Genomic DNA, 17,053 nt, shown 5'->3' with positions numbered 1-17,053 from the left:
TTCACTCAGTTTATTGTTGCTTACAAATTAAGTGCATCCCATTCATAAAATAATAACAAGTGTATTCAGGAGTAAACTTGTCGATAAAATCAGACCTTGAGAGCTTCGCTAGCTTGACGATTTAGTTTCTCTTTGGATAAAGTGTGATTCAGGATCCATACATTTTTTTACGTACACACGAGCAGTTGGGACTTGTTGGTGAGCTAATATTTTCAGTTCTTTCAGATTTATAGCTTTTAGGAGTATGCTGTTTATGAATGTGTTCCAGTTCACATTGATTTTCACTTCATTGGTCTTATTTGTGAGCACAGGTAAGAATTATTTTTCAATGCCATTCTGTAGATTAGAATATTATCCAAGTTTCGTGAAAACATTTATCGATTAGTAATTCAAATAAAGCAGATAAAAGTTTTCTAGAAAAAGCATATAAAACATTATAATTCGCTTAATTAATTTTAGAATTGCTTTTAAAATATCACAAATTTCTCTTATACTTAATACTATAATAAAGTTTCAATCTACTTTATCAATTATTATGCAGACTTTAATTGTTAATTTGTCCAGTAATCTTCAAAAGTTTTGAATATTTGTTACTAGACATTTTTGTCATTGTTTTAATTTTTCAATATGATCTTTGTTTTATTTTCTTTTTTTAACAACTTCAATTAAATTAATATGCATTTTGAAATGGAACCGATGGTGAAAATATCAATATATCGTTTTACATATCTCTAGAAGGATCTGAAGAAATCTGGAAGTGCTCGGCTGTACAAAAATTGGTGAAAGAAATATATCGTGGAAATATGATTACTGAAAATAAAATCGTCATTTTGTATTCTTCGAAATCAGGTAAAGTTAGATAAGTACACTAACATGACTATAGGTGTGGAATACCTGTTGCACACACTATAGTCATGTTAGTGTAAACGTTTTTATTCTAACGCATTTTGACGGAAAAGTTCGTAATGTCTACTGACCAGTAGATTCAGCTTTCATGTTGTTCTCTATATTATGATTGTAGTCAATATTATAATCCCTGTGCACAATCTTAAAATGATTGATTAAGCAGCTAATATGTATAAAATGTATAAAATTAATATGTATAAAATATATTATTAATCACATGAAAAGATACTCTTCATGCTTAGTATAATAATATTCTGAATGGACATAACAGTGGAAAGAAAGATAAACATAAGATAAATATAAACATAAATAAAGAAATTGAAGTATAAAGATATGTTATATTAATCCCACACACGCACGATTGTAGACCTATCGTATGTTAATATTCATCCTGGATGACTAAGTGTGTGATAATTCAGACACGATGCCCGAAACAAAACATGAACTTTTTTTCAAGCTATTTCAGGCCTTCAGTATGCAGAAGATTCTCACACATGGCGAGGAAATTCATACCCCATCCAAAGACATTTTAAATTGGAGATGAAATTTGTGTTTATTGTTGAGAGAGTTAGTATGTTGTCCCTTATGCCTATGTTTTCGTAAACTATAGAACTGGGAATATCGCACAGTTGGCGGGAGATGAATTTCATCACCAGGTGTGAGACTGCCTCCTCCTCGCTTATTGGAAACCTGAAGTGACTTGAAAACGTTCAATAAATCTCTAGAGCAGGGTTCCAGGATGTAGAAATAAATAAAAAATTACAAAAAAATATAAAATTAAGAAAAATGAAAAAAAAAATAAACATCCTTAACCCACTCACTGTAAATGTACTATAGATTTACCAATAACCTTTCGTTGGTGAATATCACATAAAAGGATATTCTCATGTGACTTAAAATAATCACATTTAATTTTGAGAGAGCACAGAGTTGAAAATTCGAATAATTCGAATTTTCAGTTCTGTGCTCTAAATTCCATAGTTAGACAATTCCATAGTTAGAGAGAGAGAGAGAGAGGGAGAACTAATTTGCCACCTTGCTAACAAATTAGTTCCAAATTCAAGCATATTATTATAATTGCTCATTCTATAGAATTAAGAGAAGCCTTATAAAATCGAAAGCTATCATGCTCATCTTTCACTAGACGTGCATATATAAAAGCAAGCTCTAAACTCTGGGGCATACTTTTCTAAATATTCATGGACCAGATGGGATTTGAACACACAACCTGTTAGTTGGAGAGCGGCTGTATGATAATTACTCGCAAATCAGGTCGGCTACGAGGTATTACTTCTCAACAATCAGCCTATGTTCGGATTCGTTCAAAGGTGAGTTCAATAAAGCAACAGTTTGCTGAATTATTAAGGTAGGTAAAGTACATTAATTCACAATTACAATTTCGGCTTACTGTAGAGCTAGCCAGCTAGATTTCGCAACCAAGATTGTTCTATAAACAATTTTCGTGTGTCATAGAAACATCTAAATTGTAAAAATATTTGGAAATGAAACCATTTAAGACTAAGATAAAAATATCAGTCTCAGCTCAACTCACTTACTCATGCATTTTAAATAGCACAGTTCTAATTGCACCGACGCAACACTCCGTTATTTATGGATTATTTGCTATCGTGAGAACGTTGGCTATGTAAACTGAAACCAAACATCAAATAGTCTTTAATTGCTTATTATTTAAATAATTATTACTTTGATTTATTTTTGTTTTCTGCTAATCTTCGCTTTGGGATATTTCAATCAAGTCGTAGATCGAGTGTTCTTTGAACTATTTTATTTTCACTTTGTATGTTACAGATCCGATAACAGTGGCTTGCGTAACAACTAACCTGTCCTCGTTGGGGTATCCGCACATGCTTTTCGAAATTCAGACAGGTTTAAAGACAATCGCTGACATTTACAATCCGTTTATTATAGAGAAGCGCTACGGTTTAAATATGGAAAAGCTACTGTTACTTTATCTGTGTGACAAAGGCCAAGAAAATTTGGATTATCTAACGAAGGTAATTTCAATTCTGTCGCAATTTGAATTTCTTTAATAAATTAATAACTGCTGACATTTTTGGACGGGACACAATTCCATTAGTTTTAAAATGGAGAAACGTTTACAATTATATAATCCTTCCCTTTCTCTCTCTCTCTCTCTCTCTCTCTCTCACACACACACACACACACACACACACACACACACACACACACACACACACACACACACACACACACACACACTTCTTAAAATAAATAAATAATTACACAGTCGAACTGAATGTGTGCGCACATGGAAATGGAAACGTTCATTCTCACCATATGAGTTCGTATTTATTTTCTTGTATTTCGTTTCTTCCTTAACAGCCTACCTTTTTAAATTTTTCTATTAGTTTTGGTTAATTTATTTTTCTCAAATATTTCATTAAAAAACTCTTCTGAATTTTTATAGCGCAGAATATCTCGGTTTTATGATTTTATTTATTCGATTATCCGGTCTGGTTGGCCGAGTGCTTAGCGTATACGCTCTCCAGTCAAAAGGCTGCAGTTGGAATACCGCTGTGGATATTTGTGATTGTCTGTGGAAATATCAGTGGTGGTCGGCGGTAGATGGCGTTGGTGTAGTTGCGGTCAGTTGGTTAGTGAATTGTGGACAAGAAGTTGTAGAGCAGGTGCCCTGCTTCGATGAGTCTTGGACTTCCTGGAGTGTCAAATTATAATAATTATTATTATCCTTACCATGCTTTAGAAAGAGATGCCCGGACACCAAGCTTGGGGATTGGATAATCCAAAGAGGGAAGGGTCAGCAGCTTACCTATTTGCTTAAACGTTTTGCTATTATTTTAGTGGCTAATATAGCCTACTTTCGTTTAGGAGTGCCCCTTTTTTATAATGTCATTAGCCCTTTACGCAAATTCTAGGGCATTACAGAAGTATTATAAAACTAATATATGAAGAATAAAAATAGGAGAAAATTTGGATGTTGTTTTCTGTCTCCTTATTTCTGCGATCTGATAGAGCACTTGCAGCTTAACAGCTTATTTCATATGCTGTTAAAGGAAGGTTTTTTTTTTTTTTTTTTTTTTTTTTTTGGAGGTGGGGTGGTGGGGATAAAGTAATGTGGGGAAATTATTTGAAAAAACCGGGTTTTTTAATAAATGTATAATATTATTATTATTAAGGGAGGGTAGAGAGCTTTTGGGAGTAGGGGTGAGAAAAGGATCTGAAGCTACAAAATAATTTTTGGGGAAAGTGGAGGAATTTAAGGGAAAAAGTCAGGGGTGGGAGTGTTGACTTCCCCCATCAGTCCCGAAGACGACGGCTGTCGAAACGTCTCACACCCCGTCATTTCCACCCCGGACTTTTTCGCTTAAATTCCTCCTCTTCCCCAAAAAATTATTTTCTATATTCAGATCCTTCTCTCACCTCCCCCAAAACGCTCTCTACCCACCCTTAATAATAATATTATACATATATTAAAACACCCGGCTTTTTTCAAATAATTCTCCCACATTACTTTACCCCACTTCTCCCAAAAAAAAATAAAAAAAAAATAATAATAATCCTTCATTTAACAGCTTAACATCATATGAAGGCACATCGCCCAAATAAGGAGATAGAAAACAACATCCGAAAAGGTATGTCCAAATTTTCCTCCTTTATTATTCTTCATATATTAAATATAACACACACACACACACACACACATATATATATATATATATATATATATATATATATATATATATATATATATATATATATATATATATATATATATATATATATATATATATATATATATATATATATATATATATATATATATATATATATATATATATTCATATATAACACTTCAGTAATACCCTAAGTTTTGGGTAAAGAGCCAATGACATTGTAAAAAAAGGGGCAGTCCTAAACGCAAGTGTGACGAAAGTAGGCTATATTAGCCATTAAAGTAATAGTTTATTTTTTAGTGGAGTAAATAATACCGTTAAACGTTTTATTTAAAACAAAACTTAGGCAATTCAAAAATTAAATCTTTTTTCTTTTTCAGCGCGCAAATTATTCTGGGATAATTTTTTTAGATGACAATAATCATGTTATTTTCATGTAGATCTTTGAATCCATTTTTAGGTTATGCATCTAGCGAGTTCATTTCCAAAAAATAAAATAAAATAAAATAAAATAAAATTAAATTAAATTAAATTAAATTAAAAAACGCATAAGCATCTACTCAGATCATTTTGTCTCCTAATCCATACACTCATGTATAACAACTGTACTCTGATATTTGGAAAGATGTTAGTAAATTTTGACATTTGACATCGATAGTAAATATGTCAAGTCATTCTGGTTTTTCTTTGAATCTGATAATGTTTGCAACGCATGCACAAAGTAGCCAAATGTATTCAGTTGTCGTGTTTAGGAATGATCCGAAAAAACAAATATCCTGTTGCAAAACTTGCTTATTTTGACTTCTTCGGAACCTTTTCATATTTATTTAATATATATGAAAAGGTTCATATTTATTTATAGCTTTGCATAGTTTCCATAAATGCAAATTCTTTTTTTTTTATCAATATGGTTAAATTTCTTTTGAAGAAAGTGCCAATGCCAAGATGTATTTAAATTTCAATGTGTTATATAATGGGGAATGTTGTACATATTTTAGCTGCAGTTTTTATCATTTATAAAATTGTTTAACCAGTTGTTTGTTCGTATGTCTACATTCACTCCCATTAAGTTACGTGCAAATTACAATTTTTTACCTTTCCAGGTGCCAGTTTCTATAAAATATTACATGAGATGGTTCGTGTTTGTTGATGTAGCACAGAGCATAGACAATTTATCAGTCGCCTTTTCCAACATGAGTGGGATTTATTACATTGTTTTTGTTTCATACATGGATGAAGAAAAGAAATGTAATGTAAGCATATTGGAAATTTTATTAATCCCATTAATATAATTCTATAATAATTATTCTATTAATGAAACATTAAACGTTTCATTAGTAGCTCAATTGTAAATGCATGATTCAGTTTTATATAAGCAAATTACACATTTGTATATTACATTTGATAGCTATATGGTGTATATATTATTAAAGATGTAAAAGGAATAAATGATGAATCCCCCCCCCCTGGTTAGTTTTATGTTTATAGTGAGTCAAGTTTCATGAAACTGTTGTACAATATATTTCAAATTTTAAATGAGCCAATTACATTATTAACAATTCATAATAATAAATTTAAAAAATTAAATAAAATGATAATATAAAATAACAAAATAAAGACATTAATACTAATAAACAGATAAATGTTAAAATAAATCGTTCATCCATCAGTTTGTGACAAAAGCGTAGTGATTTTTATGCTATTTAATTTTTTTTTAAATCTGCCTATATTTTTTCTTTCCTTTTTTTATTTGAATTATCATCAGCAATCACGATGCGATACTAATGAAATGAGCGGAGATCGAGATATTTTATATTCCATTCGTTGGTTTAGGAGACCATGTTTTCCCTCAAATTCTCTGGAGGTCACTAGCGAGTTCACCATTGCAATGAGCTTCTCTACACTGAAATCGTCAATGTTCTATCACTGCAGGAAATGGGATAATGCTGTAGTGAACTTAGCTGTCATAGAGGTTAAGTATAGTAAAAATATCATTTAATATATTTGAGATTGTAAACTTGTATGTAATTCTATTAAACTTCCACATTTAATTCTGATCGTCCCCAAATGTACTAGGAACAAGCTCAGCTTTCCGGCGCCTTTACGATAAATCCAACAACTCTCTTGTTATTTTCTTTAAAATTGAATTTACTCATTTTTTAAATAAATTTATATGATATTATAATTTCTATTTTAAAATTAATATATTTTAAATTTATTTTATAAATTTCGCTATTATTGAGTTTTCGCAACAAGGTTTCTATATCCAGATGAATTTTAAGATGACTCTGTATTAAAAGGCATCGCGCTAACAATTTTCTTAGAAAGAGGATGACTTTAATTCCTAAACAATACAAAACTATTCGAAATGATAAAATATATTATGTATGATAGAAATAGATCAATTTGGTCTGCTAATGCGCATGATGAAGACAGCTTAAGTTTGCATTTGTGCTGCATGTTAATGATACAACAATGCTATTGTATTGTATTGTGTTGTATTGTATTGGGGTTTTCTAAAAAAGCCCATGATTTGATTATTATTAAAGAACGAAGAGAATAACTTTGAATAATGCACAAATTTTATATATATGGATCAAAGATACCATTACTTATTGGTTGCTTGTGTTATCTGGATGTGGGCTCTGTTAATCAATTGGAAAATTAAATAATAATAACAAAATAATAATAATGTAAAATAATATGTATTTCAAATACATGCTAATTATATATAATGTATGATGATGAGGTGGATGATGATAATAATAATAATATCAAAGAAGAAGAAGAAGAAGAAGAAGAACAATTACTTGATTTCACATCTATTTTAATACTAAATTAAAATGAATATATTTGAAATATGTGAAAATTTAGGGTTCAAATCAGATATAATCTTGCTTTAGCTTCAGAGAACTCCATTCCCATATTTATCCTAAATTTTATACTCTTTATATCTTTGAAGTTTCCTCAGTATCTTGAAGTTAAAGTGGATGAAGATGGGGAAAAAATTATAACTGGTCGTCCAGATGGAATCATAATGCTTACATTAGCTAAATTCTTAAATTTTAGGTAAGCATTTGACTCATATCTTTCTGAATTTTAGTTCACTCTTTGATTTTATTATATTTATTTATTTTTTTACTATCCGTATTAACATAATTATATACATTTGACTTTGGTAATCTGTGAAAGATTATTTTGATATCAAATATGGGAAAATCAACACATTAGTATATTAAAATCAATCTTTACGATTTCACCCAGTAAGATGATAATATGTAACTACAAACCTACTATAAATATAACCCTATGCTATTGATGAACTTTTTGACCATTTCTATAATATGCAATGAATTCTTCATATGCAATTAGATTGAATAAATCAGCCAGTCAGTCCATTTTCAGGGATTCGAATCATTGGAGATTTTTCATGGTATATATTCATGCACAGATTATTGATTTGCCTGCAGTTGTAATTATAAACTTTATCTGAATTAAAACTTATCATGAAATCCCGTATACTACCAATGTAGAAGAAAAAATAATAAATATTTATTTACAGATATAAGTTAAGAGATACAGTGGATGGACAGTGGGGAATGACTACAAAAGACGGAAATGTTACTGGTATAATTGGCATGCTTCATAGACAGGTAAATACATTTACTTACTTTTCATTAGGCGCCATTTAGAGGCAAATAAAGCATTTTTATAATGGTGCACATGCTTATTAAACATGTGCTCGAACAATGTGAAATGTATATAAGGAGAAATCCTCTTGATACGTTTTTCCTTAATGTTTCCTGCATTAAACAGTAAACATTAAGGAAACATTTTTTATTCTATATATATAGATGACGCGATACATGTTGCAGTAATTATTCGTAAACACCCTGTTTATTCTGGAAACCGCGTATCAGTGACTCTCAATTGCAGATGAAGACGTAACGCAAGGAACGTATGCTAAAAATTGAATGTTATTGTAATACTTAATGTTAACTGCAGTTTAGAGTTAAATATCTTCTAGCAAGTTATTACTTTAGGCTACCATACTATTTATTAAACATTACTTCGACTGTAAATAATTATAGAACTAGAGTTCACATAAAACCATTCTCAACTTCTCAAAGGGTTGACAGAGACACTTCGAACAAGGGAAGCACTGCTGAATCCAGTCTGGAAGGTTATATTTTGATGACGATTACTCAAAGTAATTTACGGATCGAGATTTTTGATCACCTCTCGCATACGGTTGGCATCAATTCCCTTCATCTTAGTAAAAATTGGAATAATGAATGTCAGATTATTTGGTGGAGAGTAACTATTTGGAATATTCCGTGAACAAAAGAAGATGATTATTGCTGCAGATGGTACAGCCAGACTAAAATAATGATTATCTTTTAGCCTTCGAGAGCCACCGCAAACGCCTTCGTAGCTCAGTAAGTACAGATGAAGCCGTTTGGTCGGAGGGACTTGAGTTCGATTCCCGTCAGTGATGTGAGGAACCTTTATCTGGTCTCTTTCGACTAAAGGTGAGTTAGCCGGACACACAAGGAGGTAGAGGGATTTTTCCACCGGGAAACTCGGGATTTTCGTCCTTCAGAACAGGCAAATCGGCCCTGTGAACACACATGGATGACAGTCATGAATACGTCCCAGCCATATGACGGTCCCGAGCCTGGATACAATTCGGGGAAGGAAAGAAATGGTGAACAACCCTGTAAAAATCTCACCAGGAATATTTTGTGAGCAATGCTTACAAACTGACTTACGGTCGGAAACGACTGAAAGGGAAAACCAAGTAACCAGCGCAGTTCATTTGGCAAGGTAAAAGATTTTTAAATGGAAGGAGCTGGGTTTCAAGGCGTTGTAAAGGCTTTTCAACTGGGCAACCTAGTTTTTTCCTCTGGAGGTAGAAAGGCTTTCCTTTACTCCTAGAAACTTAGTTTTTTTTTTAATTATTGCAAAATAGGCGAACAGGATGTAAACACACAGTTAAAAATTAGAATAACACTGCCGTAATGGTTTTTGTTTCTTCGGAGTATTTCCATTAGCTGAACCTTTGCAGAAAGTTATCCAGTTATCCAGTGATCGCATACAATTTGTGACGGACATTTATGTAGTTTTTTTTGTATCGATAGATCTTGATATGTAAATTAACTTTTCTCGAATGGTGCTTCTTTCGTGGTTGTTCCTATGTGAACTGCATTTTCACTTGCGTTTTAAAGAGTCCTTATCGAATTTTTTTATTGCAACAAATGTTCGATAATGAGGTACTGTACATGCTCTTTCGAACTTCAGATGAATGCGTGTTGTTTTTCTTCCTCGAGGACTTTTAAATTTGGTTTCTAATGAAACTGGTGTCGATTAACAGGTATTATTACCAACAGCTGTCCGTAAAGAATCAGTGCAAACACTCAAAACATGGATTGTTCCTAACTATATTACAATGTCAAAATCCGAATCATGAAAATTAACATGATTCATGTTATAAAATATAAAGGAAATTCGATTGGATTAATGATTTTATTCAAGAATATTTTCAGTTAAGAAATGGGCATAATTACAAGCCAAGCAGAATTCTCATTGAAATCAGAATTCATTTTAACAGTAGTTATTTTTATCTAAAAAAAATCATAATTTCTTGAAAATTGAAGTTTTTGGATGACGTATTATAACTATTATTGGCTACCTTTCAGGAAGCTGATATAAACGGACTTACTATGATGATAACTTTCGCTAGAAGTCTTGTAGCTGATGTGGTATTCCAGATTTGGCAATCACCTGTTACCTTCATGATCAGAAGTCCAAGGAAATTTCTATCAACTAAGGCAATAATCCAGCCTTTCTCGCTGGTGGTGAGTTATTCGAATTTATATAACTGGATTTTCGGATTAAACTAATGTACGATTGCATAACAGCTATAATTTGTCTATGAAACATAAACGGCATGAACAGGATGCACAGAGCAGGACTTTAATGTATTTATGTTGCCATTAATAATAAAAGAGTCACATGTGGTTGAGAAAACAGCATGCAAGTAATTCCATTCTAAATACAAGAGTTCATAAAACACGAATCGCGAACACTTTCCAAGAAACTCGAACAATCCTTGATTTTTTCAGGTAAAGAATGAAGTGGTCGTCTTTGTCTTATGAAGAGGATTATATACCCAAAATAAAACAAATCCACATATCTATAGTCATTTTTATTTCTTTGGCTTCGTGTCGATTTTTTTGCCAGAAAATACAGAGAGAGAGTAATTGTTTCTTGCAATTATTAATATTATTATCAAAACTGATTATTAACGGGATATTAATGGGACTATGAAAAGAGCACAAGGTTGCTCATGACTACTTTAAAGGAATCATGAAATCATGAATCCTTTAAACTGTAAAAACATAGAAACAAACAAACGAAACAAAAACATTTTTAATACGTTATTTTTTGTTTCCTTCTATTTCTATTTTATTTTTTTATATTTATATTTATCATATATTAGGTCGGTTCCCTTCGTTAGTCTTCTCATCTTGCACTTAGTATTTTCATTTTTAACCTACATGAAAACACTTTCCATTTACCTTTATGCTTTGATTTTTTCATTTAAACTATAAATGTCTAATTCTCTTCAAATTCTTATTTTTGTAGGAACAAGTTTTGTACCTACATTCATACATTTGGGTCATGCTATAAATCCTCAAAACAAAATTAGAATAAATATCATTATTATGCGGTTGACAACGGAAGCCCTCAACACTAAAATAATGATGAATGGCAGACATATTTAGCACAGAATCCCTCGATTAGTGCGTTATTTTTTTCGATACCCAAATTCGATTATTGCGCCTATATACTGTTTATCTAAAAAAATGTTAGTTACCGATTTAAAACATTTTATAAAGTTATTTTTAATACTATACTAAACTATTTCCATGTACTCTGTGTTTCAAATTTTTACCGCAAAAATTTATGTCGTTTGCTATAGTACGCCCACAGAATCGAGACCCTTCGACACTTTTGCGCATCTCATAAAAAGGAGAATCGATTCTGATAATATGGTAATATATCCGTCTTCTGAAATGCGTTGTTTATTATTACACGTCGGAAAATTAACTTCTCTTTTATGATCCTTATAGTTTTTAAAATGGTAACTATTTTGCTTATATAACAGTTGGGAAATTTTATCTATAAAGCACATGATTTCGCGTGTTGGCAACCAATTCGTACGTTGGGCCTTCATTTCTTTCTCCCCTTCAATGATAACGTCCAAGAGTTAATTAAAGCACATTCTGAAGAATTGAATGATTCCGACCTGCTAAATTTAGATGCACACCAGGAAGATCCCGAAGGATATGAGGAAAATTTAACCACTGATAATTAGCCAAAAGATATTTCACAGAAATAATTTTTAAAATATTTTTCGTACAATCGAAATTTTTAAGCAGCAATGCTTACAGGCTGACCCTGATGAAGAGAGAAACAGTAAAATTTCCAGAAGAATAGAAGATGCAATAGGGCCATACCGTCGGTTGTATGAAAAAAAGAAATAATATGCCCGACAAACTGCGTTAGCTCAATGCTTTGTTAAGAAGTAGAAGATTAAAATTTATATTCTGAATATGTTTTATCTTTCAGCTTCATGGTTTTCCTTTAACTAGGCCCTGAGACATATCTTAATTCTTTTATTAAAAAAATGAGGTCAAAAAAGAAATTTGAGGAACGAATTTTACTTTTTACCATAGGTTATTATATTCGATTAGTGCGTTTGTGATTTTAAATCGCATTAGGCATTAGGAGAGTCTAATGCGATTTAAAGAACGCATTAGGCTCTCCCACTAATCGACGCGATTGAGATATTGCTGTATCTGTTTTTGGAGCAAACTTAAAGTCATATTCGTCTCACTTATTCTTTAGTACTTATTATATGTTGATATCATAGTTGAAATAAATAATAGAATTCAGTCCTTTGTTTTTCTGAAGTTAATGTTTTGTTAATTTTTGCTGACATTCTTCTTCAGATATGGATAGCCATAGTGATATCTTTGGTCCTGTTCAGTTTATTTGCATATTTCGTTCAGGTAATTTCTTCTCGCATCACAGGCTTACGAAGTCATAATTTACTAAATATCATGTGGATGTTTTTTGGAACCCTAACTACCAAAGGTAAGTAGTGTTGCTTAAATATAAATGAAACATTTATTTTTTTATGGATAATTGAATACGTCTTTATGATAAATGAAAATAAAAAGCAAGCTTAATTTATTTTTCCCTTTAAAATTTCATTTTTCTTATGCTGTATACTGTATCTCATAAAATATTTTGAAAAAAAGTATCTACGATCCGCAATATCTCTCAGTGACACTGATACCATTTGTTCCCCCTTCTGTTAATAATATTTTATTTTTATTTATTTATTTTGTGTGTGTGTGTATGTGTGTGTTCTCCTATGCTTGCGTAATTTCAAGAGTGCACAAACTATTTATCAAATTATGAACTAAAAATGACATTTTAAATTCAAGATATTGTTAATGATATGAATAAAAGAATGAAAAATTACTTGAAATTACTTGAAAAAAAGTTTATTCAGTGATATTTAAATATCGCGGAAACAATTACATATTTGTTTTGTTTTGTTGAATTATCTCTTCCATCGAGTTTCGCAGTTTTATTATTTATTTACAAATAATTATTTATAAATAATTTATAAATAATTATTTATAAAACGTTATTTCTTATTTTATTGTTATTATTATTTATTTATTATCTTTTCAGGAATGAAGTCATTTTTTGATTCTGGAGCTTTCAAAGTGCTTGCGTTATTCTGGTGGTTATTTATTTTAATCATGGTGTCATCATACAGTGGTTGTCTACTGTCCTACATGACAATTTTGGAGAAGGAATCACTTATAGAGACAGTTGATCAACTGTCAAGAGCTTTGCAGAATAAAAAAATAGCATGCGGATCAATGGCAGGGAGTTCGACGCACAATACTATCATGGTAATTCGAATTTTGGAAATGTGTATTTTGCCGAACAAACATGCAAAATTATTCATGGCTTGTTTTAATAGAGCATATTCTATCTGGATGCCATACTTTAATTCTACACGTTTAAGAATCTCTTACAGCACTATGTAAAATTACCTTGTCGAAATTATTCCGATTTCCAATAATGAACAAGAAAGTTCAATTTCTAGTCAAGAGCAGTCGTCATTATTATGAGAGAAATTCATTAGATATATATTTTAAAAGTTTTATAAAAGTTATTTGTTTATATTAAATATATAGACAATAACAGCAAAGCAATGTTTAAATCTCATAAAGTAATCGTTTTTTTTTTTTGTTTTTTTCAGTTTATCCCTTTAAAATCTAGTTAAATTCAATAGCAGTAAATTCCTTATTATTAGAATTAAATAATTATATTTAATATTCAATAATATACTTTAATTTTGATAGATAGCATACTTCGTTACAGTAGATTGCATTGTATCGGTAGGCAGTGCAATGTGGATGGTAGATTATGCAGTGTAGGTGATGTCGTTCTGATGAAGTTCTGACTGTTCTTGAGGAGGAGAAGGTTTCTAAGAAAATATTTTTGCCCTTCTAACTCACTGCATCAATTCCGGCTATTTCTGCTACGAAGATAAAATATATAAACAAACAAGCGGGTTAGCTATGGGCAGCCCTCTATCCCTAGTCTTAGCTAAAATGTTTCTAGAAGATTTTGAGGAGAGAGCTATTTCTATAGCTACTTTAAAACCTAATCTGTGGTTACGCCACTTTGATGACATCTTCCTAATCTGGGATCATGGTTTAGAGGAACTTCAAAACTTCCTAAACCATTTAAATAATCAACATGAGAACATCAAGTTCACATCATAACTAGAGCTTAACGGCGTCCACCCCCTTCTTGAATCTAAAGATCAGTAGATTACCTAACTGTCTTAAATTTTCAATTTTTTGAAAAACTACCCACACTGATAGATATTTGCATGCCACTTCTCATCACTTCCCTCGTCAGAAACTGGACATCATCTCCACCCTTGTCCATCGAGCAAGATGTCTCACTTCCACGGCAGAAGACCCTCAAACAGAGCTTAATTCCTGAAAAACACCTTCTTAAATAATGGGTATTCATCTCATAACATCACTAAACGTTTGAGACAACGCCAACAACCTCAACAAGAAGATGAATACAACCCTATCACTCACATACAGTTACCATTTATCAGCTCTCTTACCCCAAACCTTTCTAGGATTATAAAGAATTTGAACATAAAGACCGACTATTCTACTCTGCCAAAACTTCATTCTTTTCAGAGTCGACCAAAACCAAAACACAACCAACTGCATTTTCCTGGTGTTTATAAAGTTATATGCGACTGTGGTCGACCTTATTTTGGCCACACAGATAAATCTGTTTCACTTCGTCTTGAGGCACATAGATGTGACATCTCCTACAGTAGAACACGAGCGAGCGCCCTTTCCAGTCATGATCTCTTCTCCGCAAACTTTAACCCCGAAGAACTGCCACGCCAAGTTGATTGAGACCACAAAACCAATTTATATATATATGCAAGGATGAATTTGAAAGACGAATTATAGAATCCAAAGGAATTGTTCTGGACCCTTCACACTTGAACAACGACCTGAGCTGCAATTTGCCTGATTCCTATAGCGCAATATTCCAATATTGGCGTTCTAAAATTAGCTGTCACACACATTCAACTCATGCCAACAGTAGCACGCGGTCACCTATTCAAATATGACTGTTACTATTCTGCTTCTCTTTATTAAGCTGGAAAGTCCATGTTTTTTACCTTGTTATTTTTATTAGTCTTATGTTATTTCTTACTCAACTGAAGAAGTCGGAACACCGATGAAACTAGTCGTTATTTATTAAAGTTTTTCGTTATAATTTCTCGGGATCTAATCAGCTGAATTTTAATCTTATATATATATATATATATATATTTACAAAATAAGTATCAGTACTTTTGGAACTGGAATTCGAAATGCTCAATCTGTGTTTCTCAGTGTTAATGTGTTTATTATTCGTTCGTCTCTACAGAATTCGCATTCAACTTCGTCCTTATGTTATCCTTTTGCAATAAAATTCCATTCTTGCGAATAATCATCGTCATAAACGCATTTTCCTTTTGGCATTGTTAAGGGCTTAAGGAAAGAAACAAAATTTAATTTACCTTCGTGTAATTAATAAAGAAAATTAGTTTACGTTTAATTATATATTTCATGTATTAAACAAATATCGCAAATTCGAAAAGGGCAGGATATTACATGCCTAGTTGGCCGAGTGGTTAACGTATTCGCTCTCCAACTAAAAGGATTTTGGTACGAATCCCGCAATGGGCATAGATATTTGGGATTTTCTGTGAAAACACTAGTGGTGGTAGTGGGCGGTAGATGGCGTTGGTGTAATTGTGGTTCGTTGTAGTTGGTGGATTTGGGTGGTTCAAAGTTGCAGAGTAGATGCCCTCCCTCGATAAGTCTTTGGACTTCCAGGGGATGTGACGTAATAATTATTATTATTTTTTAATAATTATTCAAATAACATCCACTTACTTTTGGACATCGTGCGATACGATACCGCTCTGCACGATGTCCAAATAAGAACTGTTTGAAAATAAGCAATTACAATATATTTGTACAGAATTATAAATAAAATGCTTATACTAAACAAAGAGACGACCAATTAAAGGGACCGTCGCCGTCATGCCGCCACCATAAACTGTAAACACAATTAATTTTCTCGAATTTTCAGTTTTTATGACTTATAAATCAATTTAAGTTGGATTATTCGAAAATAATACTTAAAATTATAATTTCTTAAGATAATATTTATAATTTTTCCTTTTCATTAAAATACTGGACATTAGGCTGTCCCTACAAGTACAATACGGGACAACAAAATTCGACGTAAAATACAGTACAGTCCCGTATATACGAGACTTCTGGCAAGCTTACATTTGTTAACCTCGTTGGCTTGAACGCTGTAGCTTAATGATTAAAATATATAATAATAATCGAGTGTGTGCTAGTGTAATTCCAAAAACCAAGATAGAAATGGCACATATATGTTAATAAAAACGTACCTGTGTGATATGCTGATGGGAAAAAAGTTCATCGTTCTTTTCCTGTCGTTCACGAACAATTTTTAATACTGACAGTGAATTTCAATGTGTTGAAAAGTAGTTCAATAAAGAAATAAGCAGATTTTAAAATTCACAAAAGAACCAATCTGAAAAGAATAAGTATAAATTAAAACCAAGAAAACACAAACTGAAAAAAAAAAAAAACATGAAAGGTTGACTTGAGAAACTGAATATGGAATAAAAGGTGGAATTAAAATCACAAAAATAAAAATAAATAAATAGATAAAATACCAATGATATAATAAAATTGCGGTATTTGGTGGCTGTATCGCATATGGCTTCGGAATTAGAATATACG

At 31.7% G+C, this 17,053-nt stretch overlaps 1 protein-coding gene across 1 annotated transcript in view; it reads left to right on the top strand.

Annotated features, from left to right (window-relative positions):
• The first annotated feature begins 13,359 nt into the window (after positions 1–13,359).
• The window catches only part of LOC150107999 (glutamate receptor ionotropic, kainate 2-like), an 82,001-nt gene continuing 78,307 nt past the window's right edge, over positions 13,360–17,053 (top strand). Inside the window, exon 1 of the mRNA XM_090415505.1 lies at positions 13,360–13,582. Within this exon, the coding sequence (XP_090271631.1) occupies positions 13,427–13,582 (156 nt within the window). The 5' untranslated portion in view covers positions 13,360–13,426. The remainder of the gene's footprint in view (positions 13,583–17,053) is intronic.

The sequence above is a fragment of the Typopeltis vanoorti genome, chromosome 3 (assembly GCF_054136105.1).
Source record: "Typopeltis vanoorti isolate ZY-2024b chromosome 3, IOZ_Tvanoo_1.0, whole genome shotgun sequence".
NCBI classification, from domain to species: Eukaryota; Metazoa; Arthropoda; class Arachnida; order Uropygi; family Thelyphonidae; genus Typopeltis; species Typopeltis vanoorti.
This window is presented reverse-complemented; position numbering and strand designations above follow the sequence as displayed.